Here is a 15,835-nt window from a genome sequence, read left to right on the forward strand (position 1 = left end):
TACATATCCTGAAAGAGCAACTCTTCTAGTAATAAATCTGAGAATTTCATACAACTAGGTGCAACCGTTCGGTCTTGACAAATTTTTAACTGAACCCATCTTTTTCAGGATTTTCCAAATCTTTCGAGTCGTTTATCTTTCAATAAAAGTAACCATAGATTAGAAGATTAGTGGATAGTTGTAGAGTACCGAAACGGAGTCCTGTGCAAAGTTTCACTTCATGAAATTTTGCAGCTTTCAAACTATTCGGCAGATTACAACCAAATTAGTATTTACCCTTCAGAACCGCGATTGCGGAGTTCTGTACATGAATAGGTGGCCACTTTGGTTATTGATTCGAACGACATTTTTATATTAAAATTCATATCACGAACTTTTTAATTTATTTATTGTAGGTACAGAAAAATAAATATGTTTTATACAAGATTAAGATATATTTCGATGAACATCCAAATATGAAAAAAAAATGACTAGGATCATATTGAGAAAGCTGACTAGAGAAAAAGGTATATTGGTAAAATGGGATTAGCCAGTTCAGTATTCCAAATCCCACCATATAGAGTCTTCTTTCGGGTTGAAGTATCTCTGTAAATTGAAAAGAAATTATTTCAATGAACGCTGATACATGTAAACATCAAGGGCGGTTCCAGAGGGAGGGAAGCATGGGGGCCATGGTCTTTCCCTTTCAGAAATTGTAAAATATTGTTTTCGAATAACGAAAAATGATATTTTTCCCGCTTTAAACAAGAATAAGTTCCAAAGTAGTTTCCTTTCAAACATTTAGCTTATATTTCAATAATCAAAAGACGAATTTTGGCGCTAGTGGTTAACTATGGTTAGGTTGTAGTTACTTGGGTAACCACATTTTGGCGATGATAACCATGTAACTATGACGTTTCAATGACGTCACAGGAAGTTAATCACGTAACTACACGTAACCTTCCTCTTGAGTAGGGTTAAAGAGTATGGTATGTAGTTTAGTGCCATAGATTCTTAACAGAGACGCACAGAACACAAATAGTAGACGTTGGGAGCGGGATTCACGATGCACAGAACGCACCCATATAGAAGGGAAACTCTCCTTCTATGAAGTGGGACCTGTTTTCATCGACGGTGGTTTTTGAAAATAAAAGCGCTCTCTGGATGAGATATTACTTGATGATGATCTTGATACACTTGGCAATATTGAATTTGGATTTCCCAGATGTTTTCCCAGTAGAAGAAATTATTTCGACAGAATGGACCTCACTTTTTTCAGAAGTTTTCGTTTGACGAAAGAAAACGTGCTATTTTTTTGCCATATATGGAGAATTATTTGGAATTTAATAATTAGTTATATTATACCAAAATAGATATTTCAGGAATAATAGTGTTGCCCCAATAAATCAATTGCTAACTACATTGAGGTTTTATGCTAGTGCTGATGGTCAGTTGGCTTTTGTAAATGTAGATGTATCGACAGGATCAAGAATTATTGCTGCAGTTTTATTAGCAATTGGTAAATTATATTCCGAATTCATTAAAATGACCAAAGATGAGGATATAGTGAAATTCAACAGTCCTTTCACAAGAAGGCTTCTTTTCCTATTCTTAGAGTAATAGGATGTGTTGATGCTACTCATATTCGCACTTCGAATTCAAAACACAATACCGAAACTCCAAAAGAAATGTTCAAATTTCCCACCTTGACAACAGAAGTTTAGTCACAAAACCTTGACTTCTTTTTCTTTTTAATTTATCTTCTATGATGTGCTTCGTTGAAAATTTGAATTTTCTATGCTGTGAGTGGTGTTGCCAAACCTATCGATGATTAAAGTAAACAACGATTATGATTCCACGGTGCAAACCGTCAACCGATTAGTTTAACCATGGTTACCAGCGAAACGGTGCAAACGGGCATTATTTTTATCGAAAACTAACCAAACAAAACGTACAGCTGACACCTAACAGCTGATGACATAAATGTCATCAGTAACTATGACGTCAGAGATAACCATAACCATAGTTAAGCTGTGGTTACAGCGCCAAAATTCGCCTATAAAAACATACCTATTTTATATCAACAAAATGTCACAAACTTTCAAATATAAACTTAAAGCGCCCCCGAAAATTACTCCTGGAACCGCCACTAGTAAACATTCACTTCAAAACTCACCCTAATTGAAATGGTTTGCATAAATTCGTTATTGAGGAGTTGTTCAAGCCCCCTTATGTAATTGATAGCATTTTGCAGAGTCTTCACCTTGCTTATGCGTTTTCCTCTGAAAATAAAATTTGGGCAGTTAGGATTGTCTATCGAATAATTGAGACTCAAATTTCATCACCTAATTGAAGTAATCTGTATCTTGTGGTTTGTTGACATAATAAAGTCCTACCGCTACAGGTCCTAAATTATTTGACTTTGATAAACGTAGTTTTTGAAATACACGAAACGAATGATATTTCATTCGAAATTTCATTTTTTTTTCGAATGGCTAGATAATCATCAGAAATATAAGTGTGACTAGACGGTCAGGTGTAACAAAATTTTTAATTGTAACTTTTGAAATACCTACACAAACTCCCTTAAAAATTGAAACTGGAATTCGAATCGATAAGTAAATTGTAATCATTCTGTATTAAATTCTAGTCCAAATTCCATTCCACTATTCAAATTACAAAAGTTAGAGTGGGTATAGTGTAGTCTAAGGTAGGTACATAGAACCTACACTAAACTAGCATAACTCGGAAATTGCAATTTTAATAAAATTCTTTCCTGGTGTAACTAATTGTAGGTACTTTGCTGTTTTTTTCAGGATAATTTCGTGATTTTTAAGTCACCAGATAACATTAGGTACTGACAAATTAGGATTAAGAAGATTATATATGCTCACAATCTTTATTATCAATTCTATACTCATATTCCGCATATTTGTCTTCCTAGAAGCTGAAAGAAATCGCAATTTTTAGGAAAGTCAGAAATTATATGATCAGTGATCATATAATTTCTGAAAATTGAATTTTCGACATAAGAACTTCTGACTACAGACTATAAATTTCTTCTTAATGCAAACTCGGTATTTCTGACTTCATACACGAAACATTTGACATCAAACTTTGCAGAGTTTGAATTAATAAATATATTCGATATTGGGAAAATATATCCAAGAATTTAAATATTCTTATTTCGAGAAATCCTTTTTATGTGTGTGAATTTCCAAGTTTGAAATCGGTATTTCCTACTCAGCAGTCCGAAAAATTAAAATAAATACACTATTTTCTAAAGAATAGGAGATCGCTAGAATGCATTTCCTAGACCAATTTCAACTTCTGAACAAAGGCACAAAAAATCCTAAAATATTTTGACAATCGAGTCACATAGGTACAAACTCCACATTCATATCTTTTATGACACATCGATGAATTCAAAGTAAAATAATGACGTTATAAAAATTCGTGTTGAATTTCTACCAACCTTGCGTGCTGAAAAGGTACGGCTTTTCTCAGTCGATTGAAAGCGCCATTCACAGCTTGCACCCTATTTCTCTCTCTCAAATTCCTTTTGGCCACTAACTGCGGCGCTTTATGCCCATCAAGGGAGTGGCTGAAGTACCTCTCGGATTGTTTGAATTTTTTTTCATTCGGTGGTATGCTGGACAAGGCATCATATTGCATATCATCTTCGTATTCAATGTCTAGGACAGACGTCGTGGGTGCATCTGCCTGTGCTGGTGCTGTAATCTGAGCCTTATCAAAAAAAAATACCTTTATAAGGGACATTCGGGTACTTCAAAGGTTTTGAATTCCATCTAAAGGAATCAAACATGATCTTGCGCATATTGTCAGAACAATAGGAACACATACGAGGATATATTGAAAAATTTCTTAGCCCACTATAGAACCAAACAAAATTTCAATGTCAAAATATTTTATTACTCAACATATTCTCCCTTTAATTAGATACATTTATTACAGCGAACCTACAACGTCTCTAGACCTTTCACAAAAAATGTTTCTCCTTGTTCTGTAACTGTACCGGACCTCCACAGCTTTTATTACCTCCTCGTTGGAAGAAAATTTACGACCTTTTAATTTTTTTTTTCAGTTAAGGAAAGAGATGATAATCGGATGGAGCCAAATCTGTTGAATATGGGGGGGTGTTCTAGTAATTCAAACCCTAAATCACGAATTTTTTGCATGGCAACATGAGATTTTTGTGCAGGGGCGTTGTCTAGCAAAAACGAAACAACTTTGGAAAGCTTTCCGCGTCTTTTCTCTTTAATTTTTTTCCGTAGAGTGGTCAGTAATATCGAATAGTAATCTTTTATCTAATATTGTTCTACCATTATTCAACTCCATGGAAATCCCAAAAAACTGAAGCAAGAACTTTTCCAGCAGATTTTTGGACACGAAACTTCTTAGGTCTTGGAGAACAAGAGTGTCGCCATTCTATCGATTGTTGCTTTGTTTCTGGATCGTAGAAATGTACCCAAGTGTCATCCATAGTAACAATTCGGTTTAAGAAGTCTACATCGTTTTCAAATCGAGCTCAGATCGAATGCGATGCTTCTACCCTTGCACGCTTCTGGTCAACATTCAAACATTTGGGTATCCATTTTGCAGCAATTTTTCTCATGTCCAAATTGACGTGAACCATATGATGAACGCGTTCATATGTAATATTCAGTGCTTCAGATATCCGTTTCAGCCCAATTCGGCGGTCTGATAAAATCATACCATGAACTGCATCGATATTTTCGGGGACTGACACAGAAACTGGCCTTCCCGATCGGTCATCATCTTCAATGGAAAATTTGCCTCTTTTGAAGCTTGCAGTCCAATTTTTCACGATCGCAAATGAAGGACATTGATCACCAAGGGTATTAAGCAAATCTTCGTAAATCTGCTTACCTCTTAACCCTTTTAAATACAGGTACTTGATGATGGCTCTATACTCCAATTTTTCGATATTCACAATTATTTCGGTGGACATCTTCTTTGTTTTAATTTATTGCGTAACTCTGGTTTAGTTTTTTTGACCTCAAACTTCATACTGACACTTCTAATTAGTTATTGTTCGTTGTTATGGTAAAGCAATATTTTTTTTATTCATGGAACTGGTCTAGGCTAACTAGATATCAATACATCCTCGTATTGGAATGAAACCATATTTAGCTATCATCGTGCTATAGTGCAATGTGAGGTGCATAATAGTTGGGGAGCCGACGATGCTAAATTGGGATTTACTCGAGCGTCGTGGAAACCTAGTGGATTTTGAAGATAAGATGATAGGAAGAAAAAATGTTTTATGATGTATGCACACTCAGCAGTGGGGAAAGCGTCTGCAGGTTTTCAAATATGTAAAAAAAATCAGCTGTACATAATCGAGCGTGCCAGATTGAGATTCTGTATATGCTGGACGTGTCTCTGATAATAAATTCATGTTAATCTGACAGTTTGCGTGGTGGGGCTGGCCGTACGAAATAGTTGAGAATGGTAAAAAAAAATTTCAAGCGTGTCACATTTCGAAAGGATATTTTAATTGCACCTAAAGTAAGTTACTTTTCAAGAGACTGACAATTCGGACATTATGCAAGATCACAGGGTTCCATTGCAAATGCAAACTAAATCGTTACTAGTACATACTCGAGCGTGTCAGATTTTCATACACATGGTTAATCTCGGTGTTGTAGACCTGTTGATCTATTAATCTGACACTAATCAGGTTGGCTTTGCTTAATCTGACAGTTTGTAGATGGCATTTTATTTAAATATCTTCCTTCCTGTACCTCTAATCGTTTCTGTATCCATTATGAAAGTTGTAGATAATAAAATTCTATACAACTTTTGTCTGAAGCAATTTTTCATACCCTCATCCTCAAACTTCGAGCTAGAGGGCGATAAAAGCGGGGAGCTTAGCCACACATGGGAAAGGCCAAGGTCAAGGTAGAAACCCAGTCTAATGTAAGTACATTCATCGTCATATATCCCAAAAACGTTCAAACGTAGAAAAAATTTATTCGGACAAAATTTGTAGAAAATGTTATACCTTTATAATGAATGCAAAAACAATTTGAATCCCAGGAGAGGAGATAATTCAAAAAAACTTATTTTTATGCCTTTATGGCTAATTTTTATTGTTTCTTGCTGAAACTGTCAGATTATATTTTTTCCGTTATTCTTGAATCATTAGCTTCAAATTAAAAAAAAAGTCACCGCTCTCGAGAACGTAAACGTGACGTTTTTTTTTGCAACTTTGGCGCCCTACCACATATTTTCGTCCCGCTTAGATTGTCAGATTAAGAGAATATATACTTTTCAACATTGATTACATATACATATATCCATATGTAACACGCTCGAGTGAAACAATGGTCGTTTTTTTTTCACTTTTCTGACGGGCTGTCCTAGACAATGGGGTATTTTCCTAAATTTCAAAATATATATCAACGAAATCCTCATATCTCAAATATATGGAAAAGTATTTTTTTTCTATTTTAACAGTTGTATTTTGCCTGTTTTTAATTACGGAAATTCACATCGCGGAGGCATTCTCCCAGAAACATTCTACGTTACTTTTACAATCCGGCATCGTTGGAACACTCATCAATGTTTCTCATCAAATTTTCTGATCTCCATATATTATTGCGTCTATGGTTGTGTATTGCCATCAATGACTCTCATCAATGTTTTCTGATCTCCATAGACTTGATAATATATTATTGAGTCTATGGTTGTTTATTGTCAGTTAATATTCTATCTTCCTTGGGCTGTTTTTGTTGATGAAAGAAGGCATTGCTGATATATTTCATAGGTTTCTAAAGTCATCAATATGAAAAAGTTTACAGGTGGTAAATTTTCACTGCTTGCTTTTGAAAAATTCCACTCCATTTCCTCAAGTTATAACAATCTGACAAGAACGTTTAAAACAATGTCAGAAACTGTCATCGGTTTCAGGAAGATATAATTCTGTATCTTGGAACATAAATACATAAATGCATTTATGTTCCAAGTTCAATATCCTCTTGATCAGTTCCGATGTTGTCGAATTCACAAAAATTACTAGACTCTAGTAAAGGCATTCTACGTCACAAGCTCTCACAAATTTTTTTTCAAAGGCTATATTTTTTTTCCTACTGAATTTTGAGTGGAACCTTTTATGTGGTGACTAACCAATAGAAAATGGTTTCCAAAAATAATTTTTAATTCTTTTTTTGAGTTTTAGGAAAATACCCCATTCCCCCAATAAACAGGTCTAATTTTTGGTAGAGGTACTCTACAGGGTCCAAAGTATCTCCCCTAATATTAATCTGGCACGCTCGAGTAAATCCCGAACTTCCCTCTTGGGCTCTCCAACTACAAGTGAGTGCTACTTGTTTGATGATCATGGTGAATATCATTAAATATTTGTGCAATTTATTAGACACATTCATTTTGTTTTACATAAAGCCAAAGTATTCCAAATGTATCGTTTTTAGAATAAACCATAATGAAAAATCGATAAATGTGATAATATAACATTAAAAGCACAAAACCTATCGTAACAAACAAAGGGATGAAATATACTGAAACGGAGTGAGTATAATTAGAATCTCAATAACTCTCTTTATTGTAATTAAATAATTTTTTTGTGGTATGTGAATCTTTTTCATTAGTCAACAAGTACGTACTATAAATTGAAATGCAATGTAAAAATAAAAGATTTCATGAATAATAATTCTATGTTGATTTCAACATATTTTCGTGCCCTTTGTTAATCATCTAAACTCTTTTCATCTAGTTCGTTGAAATCTTAGAATTCTTCCAAATTTTTTTTATTTTTATCTTTTTTTTTTCTCTTTTTTCATTTTTTTCTTCATTTTTGATTTGGAATTATGGGATGTGTTTTCTGGCAAATTTGACTAGTTCTTATTCTTATTAATGATAAGAGTTTGAATCTTTCTATATTTCGGAAAGACATAATTTAATATAGAGATAGGAAATCTGACATTTTTTTTCAGAAATTTTTCGACCTCCATCATAAATCACTCGAATCTATTTGACTTATATTCGTTTCTAACTATTCTACGTTACCATCTTCACTTGATTTTTCTACTGGAAAACCCGGAATACGAGAATGACTCTATCTAGTGTATGATATAAAATTTGAAGCTTTTCTCGATAATTATAACATCAAAATAAATACATTCACAATAAAAGCTTAAAAAAAAACTCACCCACGTTCCACAACAACTGAAATTCTCCGCGCCACTCAAGTCGTCTGCGAAAGTATCGTATTTCTTTTCTATGGATGTTAAATGATTACTGTGAGACGGTGTCAAATTGCACTGGTAAGACGTCATTCCCATTGTACGTTTTTTCTTTTCACTATCAGAACTTCTGTCCAAAGCGTACACGCGTGGTCTCTTGGACAAACTGCACAGATCAACCCTAGGGTCTAGACATTTGTGGACTTGAGGATAGAGTGCAGCTTTTTAACAAATTATCGCTAATCATTCGGCTATCGCTTACATTATTTCATTAGGTATTCTACCCGTATACACCTGGATGGGGGCGGAACATGAGGAACATCTTTCTAGAATTTGTTTCAGTTTCAGCTGCTCTTTAATTTGGTTATGAGTTATGATTTTGAGCGTAGCCGGACGGCTTTGATTTTTTAAAACTGCTTGGGACCTCAGGAGGGGTTGAAAATGTGCGAGATGCCAAACTTGTTTATGCACTCGCTTGTTCAACTCGTTATGTTGACTAATAAATACAGGGTGTTTCCAAAGGTGAGGCTTCTTTTTGACAGAAGGTAGAACTCATCAAAATAAGTCGTTCAACCAAAAATTGTCAATATAATACCCAAGATGGCTGAGATACAACCCCTAGAAGTTCGATGAAATTTCATTGAATTTCAAGTAACGGGACTGTGGAAGGTGACTCCGGCATATCAAAAAAGAAACAAAACATAAACATACGGCAGGACAGTGAATGGTTCAGTACCAAGTTCATCGGATTAGATGCATCAGGTCACTTTCGAGAGAATCATAATTGTTGAATTGTGAAAATTAGGGTGAAAAAAATGTAGAATATCGAGGCAGTTTCTTGAAAGTGCTTATGTTAGTTATGTTGAAAAAGTATGATGTTTCCCCATTTCATCCCATCTTTACGACGCTTGTTGGAATGTTCGAACAAGAAGCTTGTGATGTCCATTGTGAAAAAATTCGAGAATAATTTAGACGAATTTTACTGGTGAGATTTGGAAGTATTATTCTATTTTTTATACTTGTGTCCTAAGTCTCTTCTGTCAGTTGGTATCGAAATGAGTCATTTCATGAAATCGTGTAAGTTACTAAAAAACAATGAAAACAATTCAGCAATCCTCCATTTTCATTACCACGTAAATATCGAACGAGCCAATATCCTAAACGAAACCACATTGTCGAATCAGGAGATAAATTTTTTCCCACTGCTTTGCTATAATTCAGCTAACAAACGGTCTAGGGTCGTATTAGGATCTATTTCAGTAATCATTTTCAATTTTTGTTTTCAACTTCGTCATTCTGAAAGTTTTGTATAGGTGATTTTTAGTGAAACGCTTCAGTTTTACCAGTTCTACCTTCTGCTGAAAAAAAGCCTCTCTTCAAATACACCCTGTATAGGCGTACTTACTTGGTATCTCATACCTAATTCAGGGCCTAAAATAAAAATAATAATACTACATAAGGGAAAAACAGAATATAACTCATAAACAGGGTGTAAATGAATAGTTGCAAAAACCTTAGGGTGTGATTCCTTGTAAGAAAATAATGTGAGTATTCTCTATAATTTTTTTAGCAGTCCCTGCTTAGACAAAGCTCCATAAAGATGGCACCTGAAAAGCAACTTTTATTTTTTCTTGGAAACCAGAAAACTGATAGAAATAAAATTGGGCAGACATTGCATAGAAGCGAGGGGGCAATAAACAGTATTGGTGGTGTTCACCTATAATTTCAAGTGGTAGAAAAAGCCACCTCTAAAATTTGTTTCGCAAGAAACTTTTCTTCTTATTCATATTATACCATTGAAAAATTAATTCTTCATAGCTTAGTTGATTTAAAAAAAAAGATCTCGTGTAATTTCTTACTAAAAGTTAAGGTTTTTGAGAAAAAAATTATTTATCAACAGTGCGTAGCTCATTGAGTCGTGTAGGTAGACTTTTTTTTTATTGCTCGCATTGAATATCCACTCCATTCCAGTTTTCTGATTTGCAAAAATTAATAATTATTTTTCGGGTGTCATATTTAGAAGGGGCCACATTCACTCAAAAAAATTATTATTAAAATCCACTCTAGGTATTTATTGAGAATCACCCCTAATATTTTTAAGTATCTATTCCTTTACACCATGTATTGGCTCATAGATACGAGGCTTTCCAAAAAGGAGTGTTTAACGATTGAAGATAGACCGCTTCAAAATATTTCACTTCGAAAAAATCGCCTAATAAAGCATTCAATATGGCGGACCAAAAGTTTTTAATTTTTCACGATCAAATATCAATTCAGTGTATCTAGTACCTACACCGAATCGCCACAGTTATGATTTTTCGAGAATTTGTGGACATGGACATCTGAACGCTATCTGAAGACATGCTCATATATTTCAACCAATTGAACAAGAACACCCTGCTTAACCTGTATATTAATTTCGAGTTTCATATTCAGAAATATCGTCATGATCTTAGACGAATAAAACATATATGTTTATGATATTAACATTGAAACTTGAGAAATAGTCGATTGAAGCCAGAAATTTAAATATCTTTGTCGGGTGTACTCGATTTGTTTATCATTTGATTTCACATATCTCGAAACTATCAAAGTAATCAATAAAAAAAATTTCAGGCGAGAATAGGTAAAATTAATTATTTAATCTGAAAATTACAGAATATTATGTTAAATGGAATCGGCCATCAAGCAACGATCTTGATTGAAAAATATATTACAACATTTTTTAATTGTGAGAAAATCATTATTTTTGTTGAGTAGCAAAGAACAACGTTTTAGTGGTCAGATCAAAGGGGGAAAAGGTATATCATACGTCCAAAACCACTTATTTATATGGGGCATAGACATAATAATATGCTTTATTAAGTCTATGATATGGGGTTTTCATCATGATTCCGTCACCTCGGAAAGTCAGAAATTTTTTTATTCGTCAAACGGAAAGAAAAATTGAAAAATTTTTTCATTAAAGTTCATTCATTCATGTTAACCACTTTCCGATGTTAAATGATTTTTTTAACGAATTTCCTAATGAAAAAATTTATCGAAAACTTTTGCCATTGGCTACAATTTGAAACCTGCTGAAATTGAAAAGACATTCGTAAAGTGCTGCCATCTTTTCGTCTAAAGTGAAAACTATTGTAATATTATCAACTTCTCTGTTCGTTCAATTGTTCTGGCAACACCCCATATTCTGGTAGTCTTTCCCCCCTTACGGCTTATACCGATGGAGATAAAGATAAAGAAGAGTTTATCGTTCTTGATGTTTAGTAATACCTTTTTTCTCTACCAAAAAGCACAGAACACTAATTAATAACACTACTCTTTGGTTATATTAGTGTTCTGTGATTACATAGAGAAAGTCTCTGTCTCTGTGTGATTATCTATGATTGTCACTGTCAGCTGTCAGTTAAGACAGATTTGTCTGTCCGTGTTAGCTGTCATTCTTGTCACAGTCATCTGTTTCGTGTCATAAAGTAAGTCAAGTGTTCTGTGTTTCGTGTTTACTTTTCTCTGTTAATTGGTGAATGTATGATAATACGGTTGAATTACCAAACTTATTTACATAATATTATACCTATAATCAAGAATATTACTTATAGTTTATTCTGAAGGATGGAACACGATTCTCTTGAAGATTATTTGACCCTTTCGGAAAAAATTGAAGGAAATGGGATTAGCAAAGTTAAAAGTTTACTAACTACTGCTCAGAAGAGGCAAGAATGTGAAAGAAAAGCTCTAGGCATAGTGCAGTTATTTCTAGAAAGGAGTGTCAGTGCTGATTTATTCCTAAAAAGTCTTGTGTACTTAAACCCTGAATATTATGAAGATATCGCTGAAGAAAGAGCTTTGTTAATGTTATGTGGATATCCTCTCTGCAGGAAAAAAATCTCGAAACCTAAGTGTCGTTATAAAATATCCAATAAAAGCAAGAAAGTGTATGACTTGAATGAATATGGCAATTTTTGTAGTATCTTTTGCTTCAATGCAAGCAACCACATAAAATCTCAGATTCTTGACAGTCCTTTATGGTTGAGAGACTTAGAAGATGTACCAACATTCAATCTTCTTTTAAAAAAAGTAACTCAAAGTGCTGCCGGAGTAAATATCAAATCAAAAAAAATTGTGAAGAATGAAGAATTCACTACCATTTCATCATTTGCTAAATTATCTCTAGATGATGTTGGCGATATTGATTTCTCAGTTTCAGCGTTGGATGGAAAGCAAAAGATTAATACAAATGAAAAACCTGGAAAAAAGGCTAACAAATCTCAATTATCAACTCTTATAGAAAGCAGTTTTGAGGAAAAAGATGATGTGAATGATAAACTAGAAGAGAGTGCACCATGTGATAAAAGTAAAAATAATCCTGAAACTTTGAAATCTGAAAAAGAATGTATGGTTACTAGAAATAACAAAGAACCATATGAAAAAAACCTTTCACAATGCGAAACTTACTGTAAGGATGAAAACATAAGAAATATTTCTGATGAAGTGAATAAACCCAGAAATCTGGCTGCACGTGGTAATGATCATATTCTAAAAGGTAATCGTCCAAAAAATAAAAAAGGCCCAACTATGGACGATTTGTCAAAAATTACAAATAAAATCAAGAGCAGAATACAAAAATCAACAGTAACAATGATTGACGCATTACCATTGAATGTTAAATCAAATGAAGTGACAAGGCTAAATGAAAAATATGTTGAAAGAAAAAAGGAGCTGTTGAATAATAAATCATTAATAGAATTAAAATTTTCATTGCAAGATTCAGGTGCTGTTGAGAACACTTTACGAAGTGTTTTTAATAAATGGATTACCTTGGAAACTCTCCTCCTCATCCATGGTGAGGCAAAGATAAAAGAAATTCTTGATGAGAATAAACTAACTGAACATTTTGAAAAGTTGAAAATTAGTCAATTAGAAATAGATCATCAAAAGAAATATGTATCTATTTGTAGAAGATTGTGTGAGCAAGAAATATTTGAAGAAAAGATTGAATCTCAATTTTTGGAAAATAAACTCAAGCCATTACCAGATTACCACCAATTGAAACGTGAATCAAAGGAATTTGATATTAAAGTAAAAACTTTCCTTAATGGGGATCTGCATGAAAGTAAGGACAAAAACTTTGGACCAGTAAAAACGGATCAAACTGGGAATACGGAGGAAGAGACTAGTTTCATTCCATTAGCTCATCAGAATTCTCAAAATGCTTTACGTCAGAAAATTCTTTCAGAAACCTTGAATAAAAGTTTACAGTTTTTGCTGGATTATATCAGTTACGATTCCACATATGTTTTAACCGATCTGAAAGATTTAATTAGAACATTCAAATTGGATGCAGAAAACATAGTTTTCAAGCCTGTTATTAGAAATTATATAGCATTTATTTGCTTGAAAATATTGTCATTGAAAGATGATAAGTTGTGTCAGGAATTGGAAAAAGAAGAATTCAAAGAGCTGGAGGATTCAATATTTGAATACTTTCCTGGTAAAAAAGGAATTCTCATAAACACTTTGAAATTAATTAGTGATGTGGATGGATTTTTGGAAACTTATGTCATTTCAACAAATTCATAATATTTTATATAGTATATATATTCTTCAATGTAATTTTTTGTAAACTTCTGTTTATTTATTAAATTATGTTACACTAACACACAGTTTTGTTTTAATTCCAACAGTTGTATTATATAATAATATGTTATTATTTTATCCACCAAAAAAGTTGGATCTTCCATTTAAAGTCTTTATTATGAAATAAAGAACAATGTTTTCAGCTCAACTTAAGTAGTTAAAGTTCAGAAACACATAATATAATACAGCATTTCGTTTCAAATACCCTGTTGTAATATTTTGAAACTGTGTGCACAAAATGCTTATTTTTTTATGGGAATGTAAAAATTATCCATCAAATTACACATTTGTATGAGACATTACAAGCCAGGAAATTATAAAATAAAATAAGAAAATCGGATAAACGGCTAGTGCCTTCCTTCCTGGTTTCTGACTATCTCCCAGAAAAATTATTGAAGCTGAAATGAAAAAATATGAACATTGAGTATATTACTATTGATTTCATTCTTAAAATTAGTTGGAAATCTTATTTTCTATCCCAACAAGGTTATTTATTCTCATTTCCTCACAGTGAACTATCGCCAAGAAATGGACTACATGATTCAATAATTCGAGAACCACTTTGTTTTAGCAAGAGGAAAATATATATTTATATAAACAACAGTCTCACCATATGTCGCCCATCCAAAACCAATTAGTGATACTATTACTCTCAAGGCAAATAGAAAATAAGTGTCTTCAGCCATTAAAATTATCGAACAGGTTATCAATGCAATAGCTGTTGGTAATAAACAGTATCCAAGAACACATACACTCTGGAAAAAGGAACTGAAATAAAAGTAATACATAAATTTCATCAGTAATATTATTCAAATTTAATTCTTTTTTTCCAACTGTAGAAGAAAATATGCTTTAGTATCACTAGTATCAACTCTTTTCCTCCTTGGTTGAATGCACAACCACTTTTTAGAATGAGTTAATTAACCTTTTTTTTTACTTACATATTACCACCTAATAATTTTGAATTCAATGTAACAATCATTGAACCTATCCATACTATCACAAAAACTTGAGCAAATTCAGGTCCCCCATCATTCGAATCTGGGTTTCTGTTAGACCCTTGAAGAATCCTAAAAATCTTAATTTCTATATGATGTACAAATATTAAATTATTGACTTACATAGCCATGCAAGTGCATAATATTAAAGGTCCCCAGAGATCCCCTAAAACATTAAAATTATATTATTTTGAATGTTAGGATCTTGTTCCATCAGTAAGTTTCATATTGTATTAACAAGTGAACATACACTCTTTAAGTAGTGATTTCTTTTCAGATGGTATCAGCACATGAGCAAACTTTGTTCCAACTGCTTTTAAATCTCGTAACTAAAAAAACATTAGGGTTAGCATATAGTTTTCATATGAAAAACCTTATTTTACTATTGTCTCGCTTATAGGTTCGTCTAGAGTATTGAAGTCTGGTGAACCTAAATTCCCAATACTCTTAGATACAGGAATATTCATTTCTCCTTCGACAATACCTTTCATATCATCTAACATCTGAAAATATAATGAAGTGAAGGCTTCTTTTTGAAGCTGCCAAACTAGAATTACCTCCAATTGCGAATCATCCATTTTCATGAGGTATTATTTTAGATATTATGTATATCTTTAAGAATTCAATTGTACCAAACAAATATAGCTCCCATAAAAACAGCAACAAGCTTTTTTATTTATCAAGTTATTTCGATTGAAATATAATTGGTATATTCTCAATTGTTCTACTACAGATAAATATTCATAATTATATTTATGGAATTCTTCAAATTATGACATATTTATTATTTGTTATTTGTTTATTTCGTTTTCGTTAGTTATTGACAGTGACAGAACCATGACAAAACTGACAGTTTCACATGAAAATTCAAATCTATTTGAACTACTGACCACTGTTCAAATTCATATTTTATTCTTAAAAGTTGAAAGATACCGAAAAGTGGTGCAATCTCATAATTTGTCTCCAAAAATC

The 15,835-nt window shown here is 32.9% G+C and overlaps 3 protein-coding genes across 3 annotated transcripts; 1 reads left to right on the forward strand and 2 right to left on the reverse strand.

Annotated features, from left to right (window-relative positions):
* Window positions 1-426: 426 nt before the first annotated feature.
* Window positions 427-8,767, reverse strand: LOC123310179 (achaete-scute complex protein T3-like). The gene is made up of 4 exons (XM_044893596.1): window positions 8,196-8,767; window positions 3,455-3,726; window positions 2,156-2,261; window positions 427-585 (listed from the first exon to the last, which is right to left on the reverse strand). Exons 1-4 carry the CDS (start codon window positions 8,325-8,327, stop codon window positions 535-537), a joined length of 561 nt encoding a protein of 186 aa, XP_044749531.1. The 5' UTR covers window positions 8,328-8,767; the 3' UTR covers window positions 427-534.
* Window positions 8,768-11,639: 2,872 nt separating this feature from the next.
* LOC123309726 (putative RNA polymerase II subunit B1 CTD phosphatase RPAP2) lies at window positions 11,640-13,889 on the forward strand. The gene is made up of 3 exons (XM_044892960.1): window positions 11,640-11,685; window positions 11,719-11,748; window positions 11,828-13,889. Exon 3 carries the CDS (start codon window positions 11,841-11,843, stop codon window positions 13,806-13,808), a length of 1,968 nt encoding a protein of 655 aa, XP_044748895.1. The 5' UTR covers window positions 11,640-11,685; window positions 11,719-11,748; window positions 11,828-11,840; the 3' UTR covers window positions 13,809-13,889.
* LOC123309727 (protein YIPF6) lies at window positions 13,839-15,707 on the reverse strand. Its single transcript, XM_044892961.1, has 7 exons — window positions 15,421-15,707; window positions 15,247-15,366; window positions 15,114-15,192; window positions 14,987-15,029; window positions 14,807-14,935; window positions 14,476-14,633; window positions 13,839-14,263 (listed from the first exon to the last, which is right to left on the reverse strand). The coding sequence occupies exons 1-7, from the start codon at window positions 15,445-15,447 to the stop codon at window positions 14,145-14,147; spliced, it is 675 nt and encodes a 224-aa protein (XP_044748896.1). The 5' UTR covers window positions 15,448-15,707; the 3' UTR covers window positions 13,839-14,144.
* Window positions 15,708-15,835: the final 128 nt, after the last annotated feature.

This window comes from Coccinella septempunctata, chromosome 3 (assembly GCF_907165205.1).
Source record: "Coccinella septempunctata chromosome 3, icCocSept1.1, whole genome shotgun sequence".
Lineage (NCBI taxonomy): Eukaryota > Metazoa > Arthropoda > Insecta > Coleoptera > Coccinellidae > Coccinella > Coccinella septempunctata.

Bases quoted from the DNA above. Each gene is read 5' to 3' on its own strand.
- LOC123310179 (XM_044893596.1), bottom strand. From the start codon at position 8,327: ATGGGAATGACGTCTTACCAGTGCAATTTGACACCGTCTCACAGTAAT. The intron at 3,727-8,195 runs GTGAGTTTTTTT...TTTTTTGATAAG, and splicing joins TCAGTTGTTGTGGAACGTGG to GCTCAGATTACAGCACCAGC. The intron at 586-2,155 runs GTGAGTTTTGAA...TTCAATTTACAG, and splicing joins TGCAAACCATTTCAATTAGG to AGATACTTCAACCCGAAAGA.
- LOC123309726 (XM_044892960.1), top strand. From the start codon at position 11,841: ATGGAACACGATTCTCTTGAAGATTATTTGACCCTTTCGGAAAAAATT.
- LOC123309727 (XM_044892961.1), bottom strand. From the start codon at position 15,447: ATGAAAATGGATGATTCGCAATTGGAG. The intron at 15,030-15,113 runs GTATGTTCACTT...TTAATGTTTTAG, and splicing joins GAAATCACTACTTAAAGAGT to GGGATCTCTGGGGACCTTTA. The intron at 14,264-14,475 runs GTGAGACTGTTG...TTTTCATTTCAG, and splicing joins TTTTGGATGGGCGACATATG to CTTCAATAATTTTTCTGGGA.